At 40.8% G+C, this 27820-nt stretch overlaps 2 protein-coding genes across 2 annotated transcripts in view; both read right to left on the reverse strand.

Annotated features, from left to right (window-relative positions):
* The window catches only part of LOC115038391 (NACHT, LRR and PYD domains-containing protein 12-like), a gene marked incomplete at its 5' end in the record, with an annotated part of 488710 nt that overhangs the window by 302606 nt on the left and 158284 nt on the right, over window positions 1-27820 (reverse strand). The window lies entirely within an intron of this gene.
* Window positions 1458-27378, reverse strand: gtf3c3 (general transcription factor IIIC, polypeptide 3). The gene is made up of 19 exons (XM_029497234.1): window positions 27136-27378; window positions 26795-26870; window positions 26079-26383; window positions 25874-25997; window positions 25551-25742; window positions 24549-24714; window positions 24120-24267; window positions 23861-24020; window positions 19367-19467; window positions 19041-19212; window positions 14767-14969; window positions 13301-13402; window positions 9830-9962; window positions 9326-9551; window positions 6301-6355; window positions 6055-6190; window positions 5423-5547; window positions 5188-5340; window positions 1458-1996 (listed from the first exon to the last, which is right to left on the reverse strand). The coding sequence occupies exons 1-19, from the start codon at window positions 27226-27228 to the stop codon at window positions 1874-1876; spliced, it is 2793 nt and encodes a 930-aa protein (XP_029353094.1). The 5' UTR covers window positions 27229-27378; the 3' UTR covers window positions 1458-1873.

The raw sequence follows: 27820 nt of genomic DNA on the forward strand, positions 1-27820 counted from the left end.
GAAGCCAAATGAAGTCACTCAGATAGTCAGACTGCAGGCATGTCTTGAAGACATAAAAGTCTGGATGACTGGAAATTTTTTACTTCTCAACTCTGACAAAACAGAAGTTATTGTATTCGGTCCTAAGCACCTCAGAAAAATACTATCTAATCATCTCATCAGTCTGGACGGCATCACTTTGGCTTCCAGCTTTCTTCCTCTTGAGAAACATTTGGAAAATCAGAAACATCCTTTCTCAGGATGATGCAGAAAAACTAGTCCATGCATTTGTAACTTCTAGGCTGGACTACTGTAACTCATTACTATCTGGATGTCCAAACAAATCTCTAAAAGGCCTTCAGTTGATTCTGCATGAATATTAACAGGAACTAGGAAAAGAGATCATATCTCTCCTGTTAGCTTCTCTTCATTGGCTGCCAGTAAAATATAGAGTAGAATTCAAAATCCTTCTGTCAACATATATAAAGCTCCATCGTATCTCAGAGAGCTCATAGTTCCTTACTGTCCTAGCAGGCCACTCCGCTCTCTAGATGGAGGTTTACTTGTGGTTCCTAGAGTCTCCAAGAGTAAATCTGGAGGCAGATCATTCAGTTATCAGGCTCCTCTTCTATGGAACCAACTTCCAGCATCGGTCCGGGGGGCGGACTCTTTAGTAACTTTCAAGACCAGGCTTAAAACTTTCCTCTATGACAGAGCTGATAGTTAAAAAGTTAAAGTCCTGTACTCTTTAGCTATGCTGCTGTAGGCCTAGGCTGCTGGGGGAAGGACTGAGCTTCTCTCTCTCCCTCCCCCCTTGCATGCGCTGATAAGAACCATGCTTCTTAAAAATCACTGTTTCTCCCAGTTCCAAGCATGTGTACTGCATTCACTAAGTCTCTGCCCCTCCTAGCTCTTTTCCTCTCTCTCCCTGTCCTCATCCTGCAGGTGATGACTCATCGCCTGCTGCTCCCATATTTCATGAATTCTGTATTACAGCTCAACTCTTTGAACTTCATGCAGCAACATGTTCCTGCCTACTACCCCCCCCCCCCCCCCAATGCCTGTCTCACTCTCTCTCTCTCCCACTCTCAACCCAACCGGTCGAGGCAGATGGCCGCCTCCCCTGAGCCTGGTTTTGCTCGAGGTTTCTGCCTCTTAAAGGAAGTTTTTCCTTGCCACTGTTGCCAAGTGCTTGCTCATCGGGGGATCTGTTGGGTCTCTTTAAATAAATTTATAAAGAGTTTGGTCTAGACCTGCTCTATATGTAAAGTGCCTTGATGTTTGTTATGATTTGGCGCTATACAAATAAATCTGATTTGATTTGATTTGAGTCTTGGCTGGCTTAGTTCTAAACAGAGACTTTTTTGAACTTTTATATTTTGGAAACTCCAAAAAAAGAATGGTTGGGTCTTATCACAGTTACTAATAGCAGACAGTGGTGAGGTGACACAGATAACAGCCAAAGGAAACAAGCAGATTATTATTATTATTATTATTATTATTATTACACAATCACATTATCAAATATGAAGAGACAAAAAAGAGCCTTTCCTTCATAAATGGTATCCAGATACAAATTTTAAATTATCTTGATCTTGCCAAATATCTTGATATTTCAAATTTGCTCCATGCCATATACACCAGTCAGCTTATCTTTATTAATCCAAAGCAAAAAAAAAATTGGAGTGAGACATTAAGGGAAAAAAAAAAAACACAAAAAAAAACTAAATGTTAATATTTTTTTTAAATAAATGAAACTACTTATTTTATTTATTTGTAAAATAACTGGGAGTTATGTATTTCAGTATTTATTTATTTATTTTTAATCACTTATGTGTTTATCCAATGAGTTCAGCACAAGCTTGAAACCAGAAACATGAGCATTGTTTGCTTTTTAAATGATGCAGTGTGTGTTAATAAGCTCCCGTGCCATCTCCACATTGTTGCTGGCTTGGTAGATGAGTGAAAGGTTGAAGGCTATCTCCCTCCTCAGATCCACCTGATCATCAGCCATTCCCTGAAGAAAGAAGGACAGAAAGAAGAGCAGCATAACTGAGATTTCCTGCACATTTATCTAAGCACAAGAGACTTGGCATATGGACACAGGTCCATTTATATTTATCACTGTCAGATATAAACCCAAGGGTGTCCCTAAATTTAAACAAAGAGTAGACTGTAGGATTATTTGACTAACCCAAAAACTGTACACAGACGTGTGTGCTCACTGGGGCGAAAAAACAAACCAAAACAACCCCACAGATCTATAAAAGGAGGAGGTTTCTCGTAATTCGGACAAACCCCCTTTACAACTATGCTGAGCAGAGAGGCATGATAGAACGAACAAGTCCGTTCTGAAGGTGACAGGTGAGCTGTAAAAGTCGGTCAAGGTCAGGTTGCGGTGGACATAGAAAAATCACCAAGCTGAAACAAATATTAGAGAAAGAATTTGGCCCGTGGACCAAAACTAGTTTCATGAAGTTAACAATAAGATCAGCACAGTCCCCAAATTGGAATCCAGAACACCTTTACGATGTAGTAATTTAAATATGTTAGCAGTGGGTACTAATTAAAAATGGTCACTTCACTCATGGGACGTGAGATTCATGCTTTGCGTGAAATGTAAGTCATAGCTGTAGCCACTAGGCAGAAGCATAGTACTGAAATGCAGCTTGAAAGACTTTGGGACAATTCCATGTTTGACCATAATGTCGCTGAAATGGAGAGTGGCACTGTGGACGCCGTAACCAGAGCTAGAAAGTGAATAAAGAGAGGTTCCGCACAGTAAGAAAGCTGGTGAATCAGATCAATCACACTTAACTTTTCTGATTGTTTCACAGCAGTTATGTTCAACAGGACAAATAAAATCAGTCAACCCTGCAACTCCACCTCAAACCTCTAAATGCGTAACACCTGCATCATGCTGGTTAAAGCAGCTTTATCCTGCTTTAATTGGTTCAGTTTGCTTAATCATCTGTACAATAAATCAACTCTCATCCTGACCCACTTCTTACTCATCTGTGAGTCTTTTATTTATTTTTTAAACAGACAGTTTGGTCATTAAGGAGACACAAAACATATCAACTGAAAAATGTCAAAATCTAATCTCAAACTGAACCTCTAATCTTTATATGTTCCTGAATTATCTAGATGATCTTGGATAATCACCTGTACTTTCTTTGTTTCAGAGCTAAAATATGGATAGTATGTTTTTGTTGTTTTTTTATGGTTTGGAACATTTGGTAACTAATAAAATAAAAATTGCTGGCCTGAATAATTGTCCCCATCCACCCCTGAGAGCCTACAACCTGACTGGATGTTGCTTCAATATAAGAATGTAATAATGTCTGATATGAATAACTAGCCTATATCCTCTAAAGTAATGTATGAAGACCTTTGAGGTTGTGATTTTTATTGCTCATGACAGCCACAGCTAAGCGGAAAGAGAAACAATTATGCACAGTTTACAGACGTTTTAAAGTCCATACAAGCATATTTGTTGACAAGAAATGATTCTAATCAGTTCCATAATTTTTTCCCAAAAAAAAATTTATATATATCAAATTTTACAACTTTGCAAACCAATTCTGTGAACTGAAAAGGACTGATAAAGCTGCTTATGTGGACACATGCATGCGTGTGTGAGAGTGGGCTTCATCTGGAACTGGGTCTCCTGTTCACACAGACCAAGAACTGACTCCAAGCAGAACTACTGTGAAAGAAGTAGGAAAGAAGTATCTAAATACATATGCACAAGCACACCTGTTTGGTCAGATATAAATGGAGGTGCTAAAGTGTCTATTACGCTCATTACTTTCAATAGAGCCAAAGAGAGTAAACAACCATTAGGCTACAGGTATAAAGAAAGCCGGTGAATCATATCAATAAAATCTTATTCTTCTGGTTGTCACACTGCTACGTTCAACAGCACAAATAAACAAATAAACTCCACAGCTGTTATGTGGACATTAGGTTTACTAATCAAAATTCCCGACCTGAATTATTGCTGCAAAAATAAATAAATAAATAAATAAATAAATAATAATTTGCTCAGTCAGGAGCACACGCATACTCTCCTTGTCTCATTCAACGACTGGACAGTTTCAATGGGGTGCCTGAGGCAATGCACTGGCCAACCCATGTTTTCTGAGACTGTTCTACTTGTTACCCTCCATCCTGTCCATTGGAAGTTTATTTGTGCTGTTAAACATAACTGCTGTGAAACAATCCGAACATAACCTTTTATTGATCTGATTCACTGCTTCCTCTCCCCATTCACTCTCTAGCACACAACACAGCGTTTGTCAATCGGGTTTTTCGGTTTACCGGGTGACCATCTCACATTACAACATACGTTATAAGAGGTAAATGAGTCTCCTGAATACAATTTAACTTCAGTATAACTTAGATAGTAAATACAGATGAGTATGCATCTAAAAAGTATAAAACCAGCCTACTACTTCTGGCTGGATTTCATTCCGTCCAGTTTGTCTTATCACAGCAGTTAAATGATGAAAACTTTAAGTAGATAACGCGTCAAAATGGTCACATACTCCTAATTGAGAATGGCAACAGTTATCTCTAATCCTCATGTTGATTATGCTGTTACAAAAAAAGTGTATTTAGCTGTCTAGAACCCATCTCCCCCAAACACCATCCCCAATCCTTGTCCATGCCAACATTTCACTAATCAAATCAACATATGCTGACCGACCTTACTCACAAGTATTAGTATTATGTCCATGATAAGATAAACTAGAAAATTACTACTTGCAGAAATTTTGAGAGTGCCTCGGGAGGCTGTTGCTGGGTGTTTCGTGCTTATGTGTTGAGAAATGTTAATGATGTCATTAAAATTGACAGTGAGGAAAACGCTTACAGGCAGCAGGATCCTCTCTGACTGAATGTTGCCTTGAATATGGCTCTTTCATAATGTCATGCTTAGGGCTGAAATGATTCCTCAAATAATTTGAGCACCTCAATTACAAAAAATGATCAAGGAATTTCCTATGCCGTTTAATTTTTACAGGGCATGGTATTTTGCCCAGACTACTTTTAATAGAGACAGAGTGCATTTAAGCCCCACCCACGCCAAAGGGGAAGGCCCCGAGGCACTAATTATTCCATAGAGGACAACAGTGACTCGGTGCAGACCTGGAGGCACTAATAATGAAATGGGTCCAGTAATCTTGGTGAGTTATAGATATTCACCTCCAGTTTCTTTACAGGCAATGTGAGAGCCTTCTGGTAGTAATGTATGGCCAAATGTGTGAGACCCATTTGGTGCAGCGCCCTGCCCAGGTTGTACATGCTCTCCTGACACTCCCCCCGCAGCTCCACATACCGCCAGAGGAAGGAGAAACCCTGAAAACACAAATAAGGTAAAGGCTTTCAGATGACACTGTGTTGTCAATGTTGCATGTAAATCCAAGGGTTTACACTTTACCTGCAACACCAATGTATGTCGTTTGGCTACATATTTCTGAGATGCCATGTGAAAAAATGTGAGACCCACACAGAGGCTGTGGAGGGGGTTATTGGGGTGAGTCTGGAAGGCCTGAACATACTGGCCTAAAGAGAAAAAAGAATTTAGATCCACACAAACCGAAATTTTCACAATTTTAACATTAATACATTCACTCTTTGTTTCTTAAATTTTTAAGACATATTATTCATTTATACGATTAAATTTTCTGTGTTATTGTAAGGATTTTGTTTTATCCCTACAACTATGTTTTTTTTTTGTGTGAATTCCATTTCTATCATTTTTCTTCTTTAGATTTATTATCCAAAAAAATAAAATCCAAAACAGTTAAATAAGTAAAGCACCCTTATTTTTTTTGTTTTATGACAAAACATGGCACTACCTTTATCTCCTATTACTGTAATGAAAAAAATACAAGCAGTCAAATGTTCACAGTAACAGATCACATTCCCAAACTCTGTAGGCTAATTTAAAAACTACTGAAATGAAGCGATACCATGTGTGGCCTTAGGCACATGTGGCTTGAATGCCAGGTAGGAAATAGTAATGTAAAGAACAACCAATGCAGCTAGTAATGTCTGTATGTTTTGTACCTAGAGCATGTTTGAAGCTGCCCGACACCATGGCGTTGTGTCCACAGAGAACACACAGTGCATGGTTGTCAGGGTGTTTCAACAGCAGACGTAGACAGAACCGATGATGGCGCTGGTGCTGAGAGGTTATTGTCAACTGAGGAAGATAAAAGACAACTGCTTGTACAATTTGTTTGAAAAAAAAAAATAGGTGCATTTTTCACTGGATAATGTATGAAAGATATATTTAAAGACACATGGACACACCTGGTTAAAAATATTCCAAAGTTGAGGTAAATCCACATTTTCCATCAGCATTAATCTATGGAGTGAAGAAAAAAAAAAAAAGGGAAATTTAGTCCATTTCAACATCCATTCACATTAAAAATCTTATGAGAATCCATTAGCTTCATTATCTAAAATGGGATCGACTGGATTCTGGTCTACAGACTACAGAGTAAGGCTGCACCATTTGGGGTAGGTACATAATTGAATGATATGGCAATCTGATGTGGAACTTATTTTTTGCTTTCCAAGACTGCAATGATGAGTCAACCAGCTCATTCGTAACCACAATGCCATACAGGATTTTTGGGGGCAGAGGCCCATATTGGAAAACAAACTAACAACAGTTTAAATGCAAACTCTGAAGTTGAGCTGTCTTATTACAGCAGCACAACAGTGGTGCATAAGCACCTCAAATGAACTTAGAAACTCAGAAACGTTTGTTAGATGAACGCCAGTTGATTTGGATCCAGAATGAGGCAGTAAAATCTGTAAAATCCAGTAATAAATAATAAATATGTATAAGTGCACAACTGACTTTGGTATCAGGCCAAGGTGCATGTAGTAAAGTGCTAGAATGTGTAGTTAAGGTGCACAGCAGCTTTAACTGCTGGATTGAGAGCACAGACAGCCACTGGAAAGAGACTGTCAGAGTCTGGATGTGTGAGTTTGAAATGAACGGTAGCTCCTGGCAGAAGGCAACAGTTCAAACAAATGGTGACCAGGGTGGGAAGAGTGTCTGATGACTTTGGCATTTTTGAGGTAGTGTGTGGCAGCAATGACCTCCAGCGGTGGCAGTGGGCATCCAGTGATTTTCTCTGCAGCTCTCACCACTCTCTGCAGGGATTTTTTTGTCTGCTGCTGAGTAACCTGTGCACCACACTGTGATGCAGGAAGTGAGGATGGATTCAATGACAGCCTGATAGAAGGAGAAGAAAAGCTTCTTTCTCCATGTTGTTTCTCCCGAGAACTCTCAGAAAATAAAGTTCCTGATGAGTCTTATGTGTGGCCAGAGGAGATCCACATATACATCTGAGTGGAGGGTGTGTCCTTGCTGCTGCTGAGTCTCTTTTTCTCCCCTCTCTCTGTTCCCATCTCCACAAGCCTGGGATTAATTAGCTACAGTGGATACTAGTTAAACAATGTCCACTTCACTCACAGGGCGAGACTCACACATTGCGTGAAATGTAAGTCACAACTGTAGCCACTAGGTGGAAGCATAGTACTGAAATGCAGGTCAAATAATTTTGGGACAATTCAACATTTGACCACAATGTAGCTGCAATGGAGAGTGGCGCTGTGGACACTGTTAGCAGCTGTGCTCGATAGAGCTAGAGAGTGACTGAAAAGATGGACCGCTAACAGTAAGAAAGCCAGTGAATCGGATCAATAAAACAATTTTTGTGAAAGTTTCACAGCAGTTCAACAGAACAAATAAACCACGCAAACCTGCAACTCCACCTCGAACCTCTGAATGCGAAACACCTGCATTGCGCTGTTTAAAACACAGCAGCAGTTTTATGCTGCTTTAGTTGGTTCAGTTTAAAAATACTTAATCATCTGTACAATAAATCAACTCTCATCCTGATCCACTTCTTAGTCAGCTTTTTTTTTTTTTTTTTTACAGACAGTTTGGTTATTTAAAGAAACAAGATATCGACTGAAAAATTTTAACCTTGGATAATCACCTGTACTGTCTTTGTTCCAGAGCTAAAATATGGATAGTAGGGGTTTTTTGTTGTTTTTTTATGGTTAGGAATATTTGGTAACTGGTAAAATAAAAATTGCCGGCCTGAATAATTGTCCCCATCCGCCCCTGAGAGCCTATATGACGACCTGACTGTATGTTGCTTCAATATAAGAATATAATAATGTCTGATATGAATAATTAGCCTATAGCCTCAAAAGTGATTTTCTATGCTCGTGGCAGTCACGGCTAAGCGGCGAGAGAATTGTTTCTGAAGACGCACAGTCCACAGAAGTTCATACAAGCATATTTGCTGACAAGAAATGATTCTAATCAGTTCCATAATTCAGAGAGGATTTTTACTCAACGAAAAAATGTGTAAATATACGTTTTTACAACTTGAAATTGCTTAATTTACTGTTTTTACAAGAGTTCAGAAGCAATTCACAATGTAGTGAGTTTTTCATATTTCAACAAAAATTCAGGCAAAGTTGTGAAATTGCTTCACAAAATGTTAAAAAGATGTTTTCTGTTGATTTCTGCATGAAATTGCTCAATTTACTGTTTTTACAAGAGTTCAGAAGCAATTCACCATGTAGAGTGAGTTTTTCATATTTCCACAAAAATTCAGGCAAAGTTGTGAAATTGCTTCACAAAACAGCACAAATCAACTCCACAGCTTAAATGTGGACATTAGGTTTTTTTTTGTTTTTTTTTTGGTTTCTGTCTGGATTTCTGTCAATAAGCAAATAAACACATGCTCATTCCATTTCTGAGTATGGCAGCTTTGCAAGGAAAAATGCCATGGTTTTGCACTGCGATGCATATAGTATTTTCTACATTGCAGCGTTATAAGATGAGCCAATTTCAAAGCCTGAAATCACAATACAATTAAAATTAAATTCAATTGTTAATCTGTAATGCAGAGAGCCACAGAAGTTTGGATTTCACAGCCATGTTAATGTAATCAGTCTGAGATTTGGGGTTAGGGTTTAGGATGGTTTAAGGTTAGGATTCTTCGTTTTTTTTTGTTTTTTTTTTAAGAATAAAAGCCTTTCTAACCTGATCAAATCCAGCGCTTTGCTTTTGTGATGATTTTTTTTTTTTTCTATCCCAGTTATTCCTATATTTTGTTATCCCCCTCCATAGCGCTGGACAAACTGGGGAGGTAAAACTCCTCTTTTTAGTATTTAAATGTTAACTGGGGTCCCGGACTTGTGGTTGCATGGTTTTATGAAACGCATTGCGACCACATTTGCTAGTTAAAACAAAAACTGCTCACATACTCACAATCTGGTGGACCTGTTTTTTTGAGTCTACCTGATGTAGTTGTAGGCCTTGTAGTAGTTCTGGTCTAGGATAGTGGCAGACAGGCCAAAGAACTCCAGCTCCTTCCTTCTGGGCTTATTGTCATAAAATGAGTAGAACTCCATGGCAGACTCCACCAAGAGCTCAGCTTCCTCATAGCGCTTCACTTCACACAGTGTCAGTACACAGCTCACCAGCAGCTGCCACCAATCCTCCTTGGACAGAACGTTAGTTTTACCTGGCAACAGAAACAACATTGTAATCAGGTTAGCCTGTCTATGCTTACGTATAATGGCACAATTATATGGATATTAAAATATGAAAGATTCAAGCATGACAGATCCCTGTGCAGTACACCTTCTGCAGTGTGGATCTTTACACCATTACCACTCAACCGCATCGTCACAACCACCCAGATTTAGCATAATCATACATATGTAACAGACACTCAAACCACTCTTCAAAGATAAGATTATGCAATGAAAGATCACATACACACATAAATACTATATTTACCTGTATTGTCCAAATATGCAGCTTCATGGTCAGCAATTTCTGGCAGTGTATCTTTGATTTTCACCAGCCTCAGGTGATTCTCACTCGATACAGTTACAGAGCATACACACACTTTAGCTCGCTGCATTGCCACCTGGGGAAAAGGAACACTCTTTCATTCTATGCAATGTACTTAGTGGGAAAAGGTTTATGCTGATCATTTATTCCACAATCAACTGTTTATATCAACAAGAAGAGCTTAAATACTAGTATGGTTGGCCTGTCTCTGGTCAAACCCTGATTTTCTAACTTTGATAGCTGACAAAATCACCAAAGACAATGATTATCAAAACAAAGAAGGCTACTACAGAGAGAATATTTTAGGACTTTGTCTTTATTTTAGTTACACTGTGAGAGAGACTGAAAAACTCGGAAGGGAGAGAGAGAAATGCAATCTGTTTGACACATATAAGTGGCCACAGGTGAAGACATATATATTTTTTTACTCACTCCCTGTTTTGTAGTGAGCATGATTATTATATGACAAGTTTATACAAACAACACTGGTTGCAGGATATTTTGCAGCTGCTGCTGTTTCTGTTCATCACATGCTATTCAGATATTCTTGTCAGGATTGTGAGTATGGATGAGTTCTCTCCATTGCCCTCTTTGACTCTCTTTGCTCAGTCTGTCATTCTTTTGGCTCCATTGAATATTGAAAGTGGGTTATTTGCTGTATTAAGGCCTAGCTGCAGTGAAAAGAAATGCTTCTTTGCTAGCCTGCAGTTGCTGAGCAGTCAAGCTATCAAAGCAGTTCAGCAGGCTTTCACAAAAACACTAAGAACCAGGTGCAAAGTTTTATACCCAGTCTATTTTCAAGACAACTCCCTACATTTAGTGACAGTCTGGTAAGTTAGAAGGTTGGTGTTGAACTATAGCAGTCAACAAGTAATTTTGGCCTCAGGCCAAATTTTTTCAGCGCAACTGAATGGTGGGCCAAAATATCACATCATTCAGGCGATACATTTTTTTTCTGCTAAACAAAACATTTTTCCCCTTATCTATAGGCAACTATTATATCTTGTAAAAAAAAAAAAGTAATTTAAGAAAGTCATTCGTTTAAAATAAAGTAACTTGAATTTGCTACAGACTGTTATTCGTTTGTTATGACTGCTTTAGCTCCACTCTGTGGATGCATTACGAAACAGCTTATAATAGATACTTGGTGATAATAAGGCTTCTGTCTGTAATCAGCGACTTGTTACACAGACTGTCATGTATTCTATTGCAACCGCTTTAATATGTTAGGCTACATAAACTAAGGAGGAAAGATTAATATTAAGTTTTGGTTCGAAAACTCATTTTGCCCATGCATTTCTATGTCCTGAGTGCTTCATGGGTGAGTGACAGGTTAGATCAATCAATTGGCAAAATTTTAAACACAGTAAGCCCCGCCCCCCTGTTTGTTTTGCGTGTGGTTAGGGTTAGGGTTAGGGGAAGACGCATACGCCCTTCCAAATTTGGAGGAGGCATTTTCTGCTCTTGCAGGGTCCAAGTGGTTCTCAGTGTCAGACCTTAAATCTGGCTCCTACCTGATTTAAATGGAAGATTCCGACAAACAGAAAATAGCATTTGTATGGCCATTAGGATTTTGGGAATTCAATATTTAAATGTTTTTATGATAGCAAATAATTTAAAAACGATTAATTATAAAAAAAAAAAAAAAAAAAATTAATCATATTTTCAATGTCATCTGGCGGGCCAGATATTATTGGAGCAGGGCCAGTTTTGGCCTGCGACTATAACAAAGCCCTGTATGTTGTTGTCGAGCCATCCTAGCAACCTCGTTTAGCATGTAGCACAGACTGGCCTCGCTGAGCTTCACTATATGTGCACTGTATGTGTATAATATTACTAAAAGCTGTTATTAAGAGGTGTTCGAGCAACATATGGTCCCATCTAGATGTCATTTTCAGGGAAGGCCTTGCATATATCAGCGAGACAATGCTAACCCAAATACTGCATCAATCACAGAGGCATGGCTTTGCAGAGGAACTGGCCTGCCTGCAGTCCAGACCTTTCAACAACAGAAAACCTTTTGCGCCTCATGAAACGATAAACCTGACAGCAAAGGCCCTAGACTGTTGAGCAGCTAGATTCTGACATCAGACAAGAATGGGACAGCCTCCCAGGTGAGTCTCTTTGGCCGGTAGGGTGCCTCTTGCTTTTCCAGGGGATGGGGGGTGGGGTTTGAGGTGTGTGAGATCGATGCCGGATGTAGACGGTGGGGTTGTGGTGGGGGGGCGTGGCATGCGTGGGCATGCACTTGCTTGGGCGGTCCAGTGGTGCTCGCCGTCTCCTTCCTGGAACACTGGGGACTGCAGCGTGCCACGTTGCTGCGGTTGCTCTCTGGGCTTGGTACCTCATGTGCTCACGCACTCAGGGTGGTGGGCATGGGGAGCTGGGGCCTCTGACCCAACCCTGAGCATTGGTGATCTAACTCAGATTTAGGGAATGTCTACTTGCATGTGTGGTGTCACTTGCCAGGTTGTGTTGGTCACATCATGGAGAATTGATGAATCCTGCCTAAAATGGGCTGAGCCACTCTTTTATTCCACTATGTATCCTATGTTTGACTTGGCTCCTCTTTTGGGACACCTTCACCTACCTGGAGTCCGATCTCCCCACAGTTCTCCACAGAAACCCTCTGGAGTCTTTTAATCCTGAGTGAGGTAACAGGAAAAGCACAGCATCCTTCACTCCACTACCAGCACCATCTGCATCCCTTCCCCTGTCCATCCTTCCACACCTTCTCTGTCCTTTATTCTCCCCGTATTCACTGAGGTGTAGCACTGCCCTCCCTGCCACTCAAAGGTTATTTCACCCTATAAAGATAAACAAACTAGCTTCTAGGGAGGGCTGCTGATGGTCACATATACGCATTGAAATAATAAAATATTTTGCTGCAAGACTATAACTGCATCAATCCTATATAATGTTGATACCTTGTGGTGCCAAACTATGAGGAGAAACACAGAAAAAAAAAAGAAAACAAGATAAGAATGGGAAAACATTCCTCCCCTAAAACTCCAGCAACTGGTTGCTCGCTTTACAGACAGTTTTTAAAAGACACAATGGTAAACATTGCCGTGTTCCAACTTTAGATGTGTTGCTGTGTCAAATTCAAAATGAGCTATTACTTTTAATGAAATGGAAAAATGTTTCAGTTTCAACATCTGATATGTTGTTTATGTTCTATCGGGACTATAATGTGGACTTTTGAGATTTGCAAATTAATGTATTCTGTTTTTGATTTAGATTTTACACAGTGTCCCAACGTGGAATTCGGAATTGGAGTTGTACATACTATACCGATGCACGTTTTGATATCTAATTCACTTGGTTCTTTAGGACATTAGGAAATGGTGAATGAAAATTTGGCAAATGTCATGGTAAACAGCAAGTGCAGGTGAGTGCAACTGTGTGTATTACCTTTAGCAGCATGGAGATCATGGTGATCATAGCATCCAGGTAATCTTGTATTTGTCCCTGAGTCTTCAGTAGCGTGGAACGATGCAGAAGCAACTTTAGTTCCTACAACCATAACACATGCACAGAAATTATTCAACACACAAAGTATAAATAAGCTACGTTTTTCAATCGTTCCATGTGTATGCATGTGTCCAAGGGTGGCTGAAAAAGAAAATTCTTTTTCTTTTTCAATAGATTTTCAATACTTAGCATAATTAGTAAAATTCAAGGGTTCCAAAAACTGACAATGATGGTGGTGGTGATGTGTCCAAATTTGTGCATCAGAAGATATTTATGTCAGCTAGTCAAACTCCATGCATGTCTTACCGATACAAAGACCCAGATGACCTGCAATTTTTTTACTTCTAAAATCAGACAAAACTGAAGTTATTGCACTTGGACCTAAGCACCTTAGAGAAGCATTATCTAATCATCTAACCCAGAGGTGTCCAAATCCGATCTTGGAGGGCCACTGTCCTGCATGTTTTAGATGTTACCCTGCTCCAACACACCTGATTGACAGTGGCCCTCCAGGACCGGATTTGGACATCTGATCTAACCACTCTGGATGGCATTACTTCAGCCTCCAGTTCTTTGAGTCATTTTTGATCAGGACAAGTCCTTTGTTCCTCATATAAAACAAGTCCCTAGGACACCTCTTTCTCAACAGGATGCTACTGGAATTCACTGCAATCAGAATGTCCAACCAATTCCCTGAAAAGCCTGCAGTTGATTCAGCACACTGCTGCACGAATGTTAATATGACCTAGAAAAAAAAGATCACATTTTTCCTGTGCTTGGTTATCTTCATCGGCTCCCAGTAAAATTCTGAATAGAATTTAAACAAGTTCTATAAAGTCCTTAAAGAGTTTGTTCTAGAACAGCTCTATGTGTAAAGTGCCTTGATATAATTTTGTTATTTGGCATTTCCTAAATACATTTGAGTCTGAAAATATAACATCAAACAAGGGGAGAGCGCGAATAGCGCTGTTGCCCCACAAAATGAAGGTTGCAGATACAGTTCCTGAGCTCTTTCTGATCAGAGTTTGTATGTTCTTCCCCTGCTTGCATAGGTTTCCTCTGGGTAAACCAGTTATCTCCCACCATCCAAAGACGTGCATGTTTAGTTTAATTGGTGACTCTAAATTGCCTGTAGGTATGAGTGTGAGAGGTTGTTTGTCTCTGTAAATTGGCCCTGCAAGGGTGTGGTGACTTGTCCAGGGTCTAGCCAGCCCTCAACCAATGTGAGCTGGGATTGACTCCAGCATCCCCCCATGTCACGGAAAGGGATGAGTGTTAGAAGATAGATGAATGAATGAACGAACATCAAGAAGAAGAACATGGTAAAAGAGATAAAACACTGGACTTTCAAGAACTACAGTAGTAGACTATACAAAAAAACAAAACAAAACAAAACTGGGCTATGCCTTCTGTGCAGCCGACGAGTCTTGTGACAGCGTTTCACTGTCGTACATGGACTCCAGGGCCTTCAGAGCATGCTCCGGTCGACCAAGTTGCTGCTGCAGAGTTGCCAGGGAGAGCCGGGCCTCCAGGTGCTGTGGGGCCATCTCTACCACTTTGGTGTAGCTTTCTGCTGCTGCCTCCATGTGGCCCAGTGCTTTCAGACACTCTGCAAGACAATAGGAATAAAATAGATATAAAAAGGGAATACAGAGAGGAATAGAGTTCTTTATTTTCTTTATCCAAATTCCAAATGATTGATATCAGTTATTCAAATATTAATTTAATGCTCCAAAGAATAAAGCCATTTTCTACACATTTTACATATTTAGTTTAATAGTTAAGAAATACTAGTTAAGTTGCACAAGACTGTTCAGCTCAGATGAGAGAGAGGGATAAGCCGTCTGCCCTTTAATCACGATGATCAGATGGGCAGGTACGGGTCCTTCTGTTGAGCATTCCAATAAAAACGCTTGTTTGTAATGCTCAACTGACCAGTGACTGGCATGCATGTTTATCTCTTTAATACGTGCGGTTGTAAAAGTGTGGGGCAAAGAGCGGGAAGAAATTCTCCCTTTTATGCCTATTGTTATATGCCCTTCTTTATTTACAGCAATGATCATACGCTCAAAGCAAGACACCCACACAAAAGAATAATTTTTAGCCTACGAGTAGGCTGCACTGTAGCCGGTTATGGAGTCCCACAGGGTCCGGTACTTGGACCAAGCGTCTTCACTCTTTATCTGCTTCCTTGAGGCAACATTATCAAGAAACACAGTATCAATTTTCACTGGTATGCGGACGACACGCAGCTGTATTTATCAGTGAAGCCAAATGAAGTTAGTTAGAAAGTCAAACTGCAGACATGTCTTGAAGACAAAAAGTCTGAATGACCCAAAATAGTTTACTCCTTAATTCTGACAGAACTGAAGTTACTGTACTCGGCCCTAAGCACCTCAGAGAAATGCTATCTAATCATCTAATCAGTCTGAACGGAACTTCTTGGGCTTCCAGCTCCACTGTAAGAAACCTTGGAGTAATTTTTGACCAGGACATGTCCTTTGTTCCTCACATGTCAACAAGTCAGTAGGGCAGCTTTCTTCCACCTGAGAAACATTAGGAAAATCAGAAACATCCTCTCTCAAGAGGATGCAAAAAAACTAGTCCATGCATTCGTAACTTCGAGGCTGGACTACTGTAACTCATTACTATCTGGATGTCCAAACAAATCTCTGAAAGGCCTTCAGTTAATTCAGAACGCTGCTGCACAATTAACATATTGAATATTAGGAAAAGCGAGCACATCTCCCCTGTGTTAGCTGCTCTTCATTGGCTGCCAGTAAAATATAGAGTAGAATTTAAAATCCTTCTGTTAACATATAAAACTCTTAATGGCCAAGCTCCATCATATCGCAAAGAGCTCTCAGCAATTTTCAAGACCAGGCTTAAAACCTTTCTGTATGACAGAGCTTATAGTGAAAAAGTTCAAATCTACTCTTTAGCTATGCTGCTATAGGCCTAGGCTGCTGGGGGAAGGACTGAGCATCTCTGTCTCTTTTGAATCTCTTTGAAACTCATTCTTTCCCTATGCTAGAAAGAAATGTCGACAGACCATAGAGTGATAGGTTGGCAGAGCAGGTCAGCCCATTTTCGAGGGGATCCATCAATTCTTGATGACGTGAACCTACACAAGGTGGTAAATTATGTCAGACATGCATATTGACATTCCCCAGATAACCCCTGCAGCAACAGGGCAGAGATTCAGAGTGGTAACAGCCAGCACCGCCGAACCACCAGAGCATGTACAAGCAGTCCATGCCACCCAGAATGGTGAAACAGTCTTGACTCCTTCTCTCCTGGCGGTCAGTGTGTTCCGTCATTTCGATCACTGGTGGTGCTGTTTGACTTTGTGTTGCCTGTTCAGTGTAATTCAGTGATAATGGTACATAAATGCAGGTTGTTGATAGATATGGAGTAGAGAGTTAATGAGTTTGAGGTGCAGCTCTGCACTGTAGTTAGTATGCCGTTAGTACTTATGCCAGTGTAGCTGCATTAGAGTAGAGTACAGTACAGGAGAGCAGCTCCTAGAGAAGCCCAGAGAGTTATCCCCCTCTAGCAGTGCCCAGCAAATGGGATATAGTCAGGGTGGCTGGCTGACTGTCTGAGACATGAGGTATAGCCATAAGCACAGACCCTAGTTCACTACCAACAAGTTCACACTTCCAACAGGCTGTCCCCACTCAGTAGCACACCTGCTGAGAAATCAACTCCAGTTATTGGCGATTCTATTCTGAGGAACATAAAGTTAGCGACACCAGCAATCATAATTAAGTTTCAGATGGCTTATTCACTGAATCCTGCCCATTACCCAACTAAATGTATCATCCTTATTATTCATTTTGGAGAGTATAATGTATTAACAATGTATTTTATGTATAATATATTGCTTCCAGTGGATGGATTTGTTACCCTCTGATGTAGAGATGGTGTTCTCAGATGCTCATTGTTCTTCTTTGAATTGTTGCTGTACTGATTCAGTTGTAGCTTTGTTATTATGCCACTTATAATTTCTTTTTCTCTTTCCTTTACTGTTATATATCTTATATGTTATATAATATATCTCAGACTTTCTCTTGATCACCATGACTCAAGAATCATAGACGTTTCAAAAATCCAACGATTGTCTTAACCCTCTCTTCCTGGTGGAAAACTCTGGAGGCTACAGATTCCCAACTAGAACCCTGTATACTCCCCAAAATCTGGTTTTACCCAGGTTTTGTGAATACCAAAGTCCTCTTAGCACATGAGAGCAGAAAGGAATCACCAGTCTCCATCACCTATTCCAAGACAACTTACTAATGACAATTCAATTCAAAACTTTTTACAAAACTTTTCCCTCTGTCTCTCTCCCTCTCTCACTCCCTTCTTCCTGCCCTGGCCCATATACATCCTCCTCCCTCCAGAGTCCTGCGCCTCCCACCACTCCTGTCACCCACCAGGATCCACCTACAATGAATCGAAAAGGGCAGAAGCCCTGAGCTATCGTTCCAGGCTCAAGATTCCCACTTCCAACTGACCCTCAGAACTGGATGAGAGGTGAAAAATCCTCATACTAGATAGGTCCAGTTGCTTCACACTAAACACTCCAAGAATATTCCAGCACACCATATGTCCACTAGAAATTGTCAATAACACAAAAAACCATCACAAAGCTTTCTCCAAAACACCTATCCAGGAAATACAAGTCACTCTCAAGATCCAATTATATGCATCAACCAATATCAAAATTAGAAACAGATCTATCTTTTTCCGCTGACTTTGACTCATGGACCCAAATTTTCCAAAAATACATTTAAAATGACCAAAAAAAAAAAAAAAAAAAGGATTTGCAACTGATCCAGTTCAAGGTACTTCACAGAATACACATTACCCAAGACAAGAAGCATAGAATGGTCTCCTTTCACTCCAATATATCCACTCAAGGCACTCAGAACACACCAGAATCCTATTTCCATGTTTTCTGGCTCTATTCACCTGCATAGCACTTGCCAATGATGTCACAAAAGTTTCCCTCCATTCTGGGAGACAGAATTCTACTAACTCCTAACCTTTGTTGATTTGATGGTCATCAACTTCCCAAATCATCTATCTCAATCTGTACTAGTAGCTATCACCAAGACAATAGTCACATACAGGCCCTGACATAAGGCTAAAAGCATTGGGCTGCAAGTTTGAGGTGCATCATTCCCACAAAAAATGTACACTGTTTGTAGTGTTAAACTGCATAAACAAAAAAATCCATTCCAATGGTTTCTTGAATGAAAATCCAAATCAGTGAAACTACAGTTTGCACTGGTTCTGGTTCATTTGTGTAGTTTCTGTTGTCATTATGATTTAAAAAGAGTAAACACAGTTGGTTGATAATAAATGGCTTCACCCAAGCACTAACCATGAGTGAAAGAAAAGTTTTTGTGTTATCATTCATATTCTCTGAAAAATGGCCAAAAAAAAAAAATCATAAATTCTGCCAGGGTATGAGCACAGCTGTACTTTCATTACATCTTCAATGTGCCAGTCAGCAGACTGATAGGCGCAAATGGCCCTAATTACAAATTCACGATAAATATTTTTTTTAATTTCAGTTTTCAAATGCCAACATGAATTTTCATGTCAACAAAAGAACTTTAAATTACCTTGCATTTGAGCTTCATTTTCTCAACGACTTGAATGTTGGTTGTACCTGCATGTCGAAGCCAGATGACAGCCAGATTGTACTTGTCAGAAATGACAAGGGCAGAAAGCAGAGGCAGAGCAGACACGTACTCGCCCTCCTCCATGTAGGCTTCCCCGACATCCAGGTACAAGTCACCAATGTCCTCTGGACTCTGCTCCATCAGGGATGGCACCAAGCTCTGAGTCAATGGCACAGAGAAACAGAAAATTAAGCAAAATATATTTCTTTATTTAAGCTAAGTTCACTACTTTAAATGAGGTTTATTTGGTCAGATATTTATAATAGTGCATTTTAATTAGTCTAATTGTTAAAGCGTTTCGACCTCCGTTTACCTCCAGTGGTGCGTAGACATGTAGGTGTATAAGGCAGACAATTAGCTTTGCCCTCAGGTCCACTGGGACTGTCTCTGGTACCTGTAAATATTGAATTTCACCTGGACAAACACACAAAAATGTTTTTCCCTCCAATCAGCATTATTGTACTGTATGTTTCAAAGAATACCAATTGATTACAGTTCCTATAGGGAGGGAAAGGAATTTGATAGCTGTGACAAAATCCATAGCTAAAAAGTGTCCAAGCTAAAATTTCAGCGGTTGAAATGTGACCCTGCCTTTTTTTATTCACTTGTCTCACTTAGGTTGAAGGATGATTTATGCCTTTTCTAGACTTGTTTTTCCCCATTTATAAAACTAATTTGCAGAGGAAATTGTTCAGTACAGACTTGCATGCTTCCATACACCCTCAGTGATATTACCTTGGATCACAAAGTGCTTCTGGCATCAGGAAACAACTAGAGGATTAATGGCATTTAGCAGTAGTGAATCCATTGCTTTCTTCTGAGCCTCAGGAACCATGAACTGAAGAGTAATTAAGTAGAATCAAGAGATATTTAATTTTACTTCCTTGTTCCTTGCATTCACACAGGTGCAGTGTCTAAGCATAATTAACTAGAAGAAAAAAACTATGGGTAATGTTTTTGACACTAAAAACATCAAACTGCACAGTGAGTTTGCTTGTGTCAACATTGTTTATGTTGTAGAAATTACTTTTGTTTATTCAAAACCTTTTCTTTGTGTATTTTTTCTTTTTTTTTTTAAATAGGGTTAGGGTTAGGGTTAACCCTAACCCTAACCCTAACCGTTGATGAGAGAACCTCTCTTGCCTCACCTTTCCAACCCCAGCTCTTAAACCTCAAGACACCTAATGGAAAACCACACTGACAAGCTGCATGAAAGCATTTCATATAGGAAGACATGACAACTGAGTTGACGGGAGAGGAGAGGACCCTGGCGTTGTTTGTTCACCCCCCCCCCCCCCCCCCCCCCCCAATTTCTCGCGCCAGAACTACTAAAGAACTAAGAACTACTAAGACAGCTGCTACACTGAACTTCTCTTGCTGCTAACCTCTGTGATTATTTTATAGTAAAATTGCTGGGATAGTGCACAGACTTTACTGACTCTGGCGACCTCTCTAACCATCAACCAGTGGATGGTAGCAAGTGTCGGTGAGCAGGTTCGGTGGTTAGCAAGGCAGCTAACCGGCCACACCTTTCACAATCCTACTCAGATCTCCTGATCTCAGCTCCCCCAACGCCCAACATGCCTCATACCCTCTGGTCTTGACATGTCCTGCCATTCCTCTGATGCGCCATCTGTACCATGAGTAATCTCCTCCTCTGGATGCTATCTCTGTGGCCAGTGGCTGACAACAGACGCGGAGCCCACATGTCTCACAGAATGAACTTCTCTGCTGTTCAACTGACAAAGTTTAACAACTGAAACACTCCAGCCTGCTTATCAGTCATAAAAGAACTTGGACTCTTACGCTACGCCGGCCCCAGTATATCCATAGAAGTTCCCCATGAAAGTTTGTTTTCTCCTGGTCTGGTGACGTCATGCCCTCTGTCTGGTCAGCTGTTCGCCCTGTTGCATCTCTCTCACATCATCGGAGCACTGCCACTCTGTGGACTTGTGGCGGTGGCACTGGAGCGGCTACAACAGCACCCCTCATGGAGCCAGACGGTAAACGCAAGGTGGATTTCAGCCTGCTTAAGCGAGTACGGAGACACACTACTCCTTCCAACATTAAAATCGAACTTTTCAACGTCCAATCTCTCACAAACAAATCATGCCTCATACAGGACAATTGCCTGGATATAATGTGTCTCACAGAAACCTGGCTACTGTTACCTCCAACAAGCCCGCAGCTCTGGCTGTCATGTACTGCAGTCACTTGGTCCCGTCTCCCCTGCCCCTCCCTGACCTGTCGTCTTTTGAATGTCTGCCCATAACAGTTCTTTTAATTTACCAGCCACCTCAACAAAACCCACGCTTTATCCAAGAGATGTACAATCCTCTTTCAACTTTCTGTTCTACTTCTTCTAACATCATAATCCTTGGAGACTTTAATATCCATATCCTCCTGTCATCTTGCTTCCAAGTTCCTGCAGTTACTGGACTGCTTAGACCTCAGGCAGCATGTTGATGTCCCCACAAACACACCAAGGGGAACACTTTGGCTCTGGTTATCACTGACTCTACCCCTATCAGTGCCCCATCTGTATTTGACATGGGTGTGTCTGACCATAAAGTAATCTCCCTGGAGCTACATTTTCCATCCCCACATATCAAGCCCAAGCGTGAAATATGTTTCAGAGATCTGAAAAATATTTACACAAAAAAAAAAAAAAAAAAATCATCTGGCTTTCGTCCTTTAACACATTCACCCTATGCATACATCATCCGTCACTGATTCCCAACAATCTCCATGCACCCATCCATGTCAGGATAGCAACATTTTCCGCTCTGCTCCTTGGTGTACAAGTGAACTCTGGAAAATAAAGGCAGCTGGACGTGCCCTTGAGCAGCAATACAAGGCTTCTGGACTTGCTGTCCACAAACTGGCCTATCGGGACCACCAAAAGACTTATTCTAAATCCCTCAAAGCTGCTTGATCACTGTTCTGCTCTAGCATCATTCAAGGCAGTCCTGGAAACTCTAAACAGTTGTTCTCCACTATAAGTCATCTCCTTCAACCTCAAACCCCTCCACTTACAGAAATTACAGAAGATCGCTGCAATAATTTCATGGAATTTTTCACAACCAAAATTTAAACAATTCGCTCCTCCCTCCTCCTCTGTCTCAACTCCCAACCCGCAGATTGATATTGTGACGTCCCCCTGCTGCTTCCCTGACATCACTCAGCCTGAGGTGCAATATATCATCAAGAGGATGAAACCCTCCACTTGTACCCTTGACCCTTTTCCTACCACCCTGGTGAAAGCACACAGCTCCGCTCTTAGTCCCCTGATTACCATGGTCATAAACAAATCTCTTCAGACTGGCCATATTCCATCAGTACTAAAACAGCCACTTTGTCCCTCAGATTCTTGCTAATTACAGGCCCATATCCAATTTGCTATTTCTTTCCAAAGTTCTCAAGAAAGCTGTTGCCGGCCTGCTTCAGGATTACCTTCATCTCAACAACATCTTTGAAAAGTTTCAATCTGGTTTCCGCTCCGCCCACAGCACAGAAACAGCCTTGGTGAGAGTCACAAACGACCTGCTGATGACAGCTGACTCCAGTTCACCATCCCTCCTCATCCTCCTCGACCTATCTGCAGCCTTTGACACGGTTGACCATCACATACGACTCTGTTGGACTAAACGGCACAGTACTGAGCTGGTTTAAGTCCTACCTCACTGACATGTCTGAATATGTTGCCATGGGGCCTAACTCACCACCATCAGCAGCACTACCTCACTCCATACTCACCGCATGTCTGGAGGAGATAAAGGCTCTAAAACTGAAGCCATCCTCATTGGTTCGCCTCATCAGATACGGAACTCTACGATAACCTGCATTACATTTTCTGGCAAGGACATCCCACTATCATCAACAGTCACCAACCTCGGCATCAGGTTTGACACGCACCCAACCTTTGAGGCCCACATAAATCACCTATGCAGAGTATCATTTCATCATCTCAGGAACATAGCCAGACTCCATCCCACACTCAGCCTAAGAGATGCTGAGAAGCTTGTCCACGCCTTTGTCTCCTCCAGCCTTGATTACTGTGACACACTTCTCAGTGGGATCCCCAACAAGAGCATCCAGAAATTACAACACATTCAAAACAGTGCCGCTAGGATCCTGCAGAGAAAACGTAAATATGAACACATCACACGCATCCTTCACTCACTGCACTGGCTTCCATCTCCGCCCGGGTCGAATACGAAATCTCCCTCCTCACATTCCAGTGCATCCATGGCAATGCTCCCTAGTACCTTGAACTTCTCACCCCCTAGACCTCCGCATGTTCACTCCGCTCCACCAACAGCTACAGACTTCTTTCTCTAAAGACCAAGTCCCGCACCCTCTGAGACCAAGCTTTCTATTCCTGTGCTCCGCTACTGTGGAACACCCTCCCAGAACATCTGAGAGCTCCACAGACGATAAACTGTTTTAAAAAGGGTTTAAAAATGTACCTTAAAAAAAAAAAAAAAAAAAATCTTTTAATCTATAATTTGTTTCCTGTGTGACTTTTATTGTTTTCATTTTTTTGTTTGTTAATTGTTTTTAACAAATTTTCTATTGGTTTTGCAGCACTTTGAGATTTTCTTGTAAAAATACAATTTATTATTATTATAATTATATGCAAATGTCAGAATTTATCTTAAGCAAGTTACATTGTTATCACAATACTGAGCAATGTTCTTCCACAGTTTCTTCACACTGATATTTTGCAGGCCAATATATGGACACTACCAGGCGCAAAATTGAACTATTCAGAAAACACTGGCATACTTTTTTTTCAGTCACTCACTATCCTCCACTGCTGACATTTCGTTTCCAGTCTTTCCCCCTTCATCCTTCTTCTCTGTTTCCTCAGTTGCTTTCTCTGCCACTTTCTCTTCCTGTGATGGTACCATTCCTGATGCTGATTCATCCCTGACCACAACAATGTCCGCACACTGGACCAAGACCTATGAAAACATGTGCAATACATATGAGTTTTTTTCACAAATAAACTAAATAATATGGACAGACTTGTCTTTTCATTGCATACAATCACACAGATGTACCTGCATAGCCTTGTTGTACTGGTGGCTTGCAATATAAAGCTCAGCTGCCATGTTAATGAAGTCATCACTGACCAGAGTGGGATGTCGCGCTAGTGCTTCCTCTATCACACTCAGAGCAGATGGTAAGTCATTACTCTCATAGTAACTCCTGAGTAGGAAATACATGCACACAGAAACAAAGGTGTTGCAGAGTCACTCCAAAAATCTGACAATTTGATGTGAATGTTTTGATACACAAGTAGTACTGGTGCACACAGACACGCGCTGAAGGTGTTATTGTCCACTTAGTTCAGTTAGAACATTGTAATAGTGAAACACTTCTTCTATCCAGACTGTGATACAGTTTGGTATACATACAAACAGATATTTCTACCACAGTATATCAGCTGGTTTCTATATGCTGTCCATGTGTCAGTGTGAATCCCTTACTTAGCCATGTCCTTGGAGATTTGCATGAAGTGCTCTCCATCCTCCAGGGGTAGCAGTGACAGAATCCTGCGGTAACCATCCATGCACTGTTTGTGCTCACCTAAACGCATATGGAGGCTGGAACGCTCCCACAGGTAGCGCACATTGGTGGAGTCGTACTTGATAGCTGCCAGTCAAAAAAGGTAGTGTGATTTTCCGTGGTTTTCTCAAACTTCCACAAATCTCTTTCAAATAGTGAGTGTTAGGACCTTGTATACATTTATTACCGTCATTTCCAGACTATAGAGCGGACCTGAATATAAGCTAAATTTCAAGAGAAAAGCAATTTTGTACATATATAGGCCACACTTGTTTATAAGCCGCAGATGTTGCAGGAATTATGTTACACAGAAAGAGCCAGATCGATCGCCTTTAACTTGAAAGCTGCATCATATGCATTGCTTCCTGTGTTTTCCGTGATAAGGGTGTGTGCATGAAGAGCAAAATAAATGACTGATCTGAGGAATTTAGTGTCAGTGCATTTAATTTAATTTGAACTATTTCAAATGGTCCACTGCGACCTGTTCGGTAATTTCATTGGTCTGATGTGACGCTAAATGTATTGACAGCATGGAGCTCGTTACCCGTAAAAATCCATAAATTACCCACAGAGTTGGGCGCAGGGTTCAAAGCGTGTGAAAAAAGTAGCTGCTTATAACCCAGAAATAACAGTGCATACTCACTCATTCGTCGTGTATATAATTAATTTTATATTTTGGTGATTGCGCAAATATTTACTGATATTGTTTCATCTGATTAAAAGTCTGGTTATCAATTAATTTTGAACTAAATTAAACAAAAACATTTCAGACAAAATTTCCACAACAAGTGACTTGAACGTGACTCTGCTATCAGTAAAGGGCCTCTGGATTGGGTTGAATTCACTTGAAAATACTAACTAAAAAGAAAATTGTCAATTATCAAGTGCAGTTGCCTTTCGCAGGGTGAAACGATAAGACGAACCTTTGGTATAGCACACGATGGCCTGCCGGATGTTGTCCTGCTCCAGAGACATTTCAGCCAGTCGGATCCATTCCTCACAGTCTGAGGGGTTTAGATGGGCAGCAATTAGACTGAACTGCAGTGCTTTGTCCATGTCCTCATCATCTTCATAAATCATTGCCAATGTGGAGAAAGGCTCATATGCCAGAGGAGCTGCAGGAGAAGGAACAACAGACAAGATAAAGGGGATATAAAATAGATTTTCCAAACATTTCTATACTTACTCATCTATACTTCAGGGAAATCTATAGATCCACAGACATAACACTGAGGTTGTTTCATACCCTGTCTTATTATTTCCATACACATCAGAATGGCATCCTCTTTCTCTCCTCTGGCGTAACGGATGTTGGCTTCACCCATAAGGCCCCTCAGAGCTCGGGGAAGCTTGCTGCGATGACGCCTCTCCTGAACAGAGGAACAGACTAGCATACACTAAAGGCTGGTAAAACACCTATTGTATTTACAGTTCTTCTTCATTCTCCTCACCTTCATCATTTTCTTGTTTTCTCGGTTTAACTCCATTTCCAGTGCAAACACATCTCCCACTGTTGGATCATCAGTCACCTCCTCTTTCTTCTTTTTTCTACCCACTCCTCTTCCTTTTTGCTTCTTCTCTACCAGCCCCAACTCTTCCTCTTCCCCCTCCTCATCCACCTTATAATCCTCATCATCTTTGTCATCAACATAACTCAAGCTGTCCTCTTCCTCCTCATTTTCAGAAGACGGTGGCTCAAGTGTTTCTTCCAGCATGGAGGCAAAAGCCAACTGGACCCCTGGGCTGACTCCCTCTCCTGCCACGATGGAAGTTTCATGTCAGATAATGCATTTTCACGTTTAATTAAATTTTACAACTAATCAATGATGTTCTCCTGGCTGCTATTTTGGGTTAGGGTTAGGGTTACCTTACTTATGAACAATTAGTCATCCATGTAAGGACAGACTCAGCAATCTACGTCATTACATTCCAATATTACACTTACAGCCTCTGATAAAACATACACTGTGCAGATGCATAATTGGTTCAATTGATTCAACTGGTTCAAATATGATTCCAGATTGTGAATTTTGAATCAATAAAAATGCACTCTCATGGGCAATTAACATTTTTAAAAATATATTTACATTACATGTAAATAACATAATAAATAACAACATAAATAATCCTTTTTTGTCTATGATAGCGTGTCAGACATGTATTGTACCTATTTTGCCGGGGAGTTGTGCCGAGGTGGAGGGCTTGGCATCATCCTGGACATCTTCAGGCACTCCCTCTGACTTCTATAGGAGGACACAGAGCAGCTTTACGCCTTATGTGAATGCTTCTCTGTTTCACAAGACAAATGGAGCCAAATAACAACTGTTGGGGTAGCAGTTGGACTCGAGATGTAATGACTGACACAGTAGACAGGTTGATACTGACGCAGCTAGCATGCTAACTTAGCTTTTAGGCTCTGACACAAAGAAAAACCTTCACAGATATCAGTACCAGAAAAAAAAACTTTATCCGCCGCGGTGACACTCACCATTTCAAATTTTTACATACCTTTGCTCTTCGCTCGTCTCTCCTTTTGTCAAACTCCTCAAAGGTTATCCGACCCTCCAAATAGTCTAGAAGCTCGGAACTGAAACCGGACATGTCTGCGCGGCGGAGGTGCGTTTCATTACAGGTCAGGGTTAGAGTGCGCGGAGCTTACAAACGACACTCCTGCACCACAAATTCACGTTATTTGCCAACAAGTTGAACAGCTTTAACTTCTTCTGCTGCTGCTGCTGCTGCTGCTGCTCCGTCTTCTTCTTCTTTTGATGTTTACGGCAGCCTACACCCTCAATGTTGCAGTACTGCCATCTTCTGGCGTTAGTTAACTCCTACATTGTCCATTGTGTGAAGTTTCATTCAGCTTCATTGAGAAGTATAACTACATATAATCAGCATATTAGTGAAAAATGATGCTGTGCTTCTGGATAATACTGTTGAGTTCAACTATGGGTCACGCCCCTCCAGCTGAGTGCACTAGGTGAGGGTGATCAGCTAATTAACTGGCCTCGGAGTCACACACTCAGAATCACTGCAGAGCAGCAGTGGGAGCCAGTATGAGGAGTGACTGAAACATCAGGACTATTTTGTGCAGAATCAAGTTTATCTCAAACAGGGGAAAAGCAGCCAGTGAGCTTCCATGCATTTTCTTTTCTGCTCTCTTGGTTGCAATTGAGCTTTGTTTGTAGCATAT

Source organism: Echeneis naucrates, unplaced genomic scaffold (genome assembly GCF_900963305.1).
Source record: "Echeneis naucrates unplaced genomic scaffold, fEcheNa1.1, whole genome shotgun sequence".
NCBI lineage: Eukaryota > Metazoa > Chordata > Actinopteri > Carangiformes > Echeneidae > Echeneis > Echeneis naucrates.

Bases quoted from the DNA above. Each gene is read 5' to 3' on its own strand.
- gtf3c3 (XM_029497234.1), bottom strand. From the start codon at position 27,228: ATGTCCGGTTTCAGTTCCGAGCTTCTAGACTATTTGGAGGGTCGGATA. The intron at 24,021-24,119 runs GTACATCTGTGT...ATGTTTTCATAG, and splicing joins AGTACAACAAGGCTATGCAG to GTCTTGGTCCAGTGTGCGGA. The intron at 9,552-9,829 runs GTAAATATAGTA...TTCTGTTGCCAG, and splicing joins TGCATATTTGGACAATACAG to GTAAAACTAACGTTCTGTCC.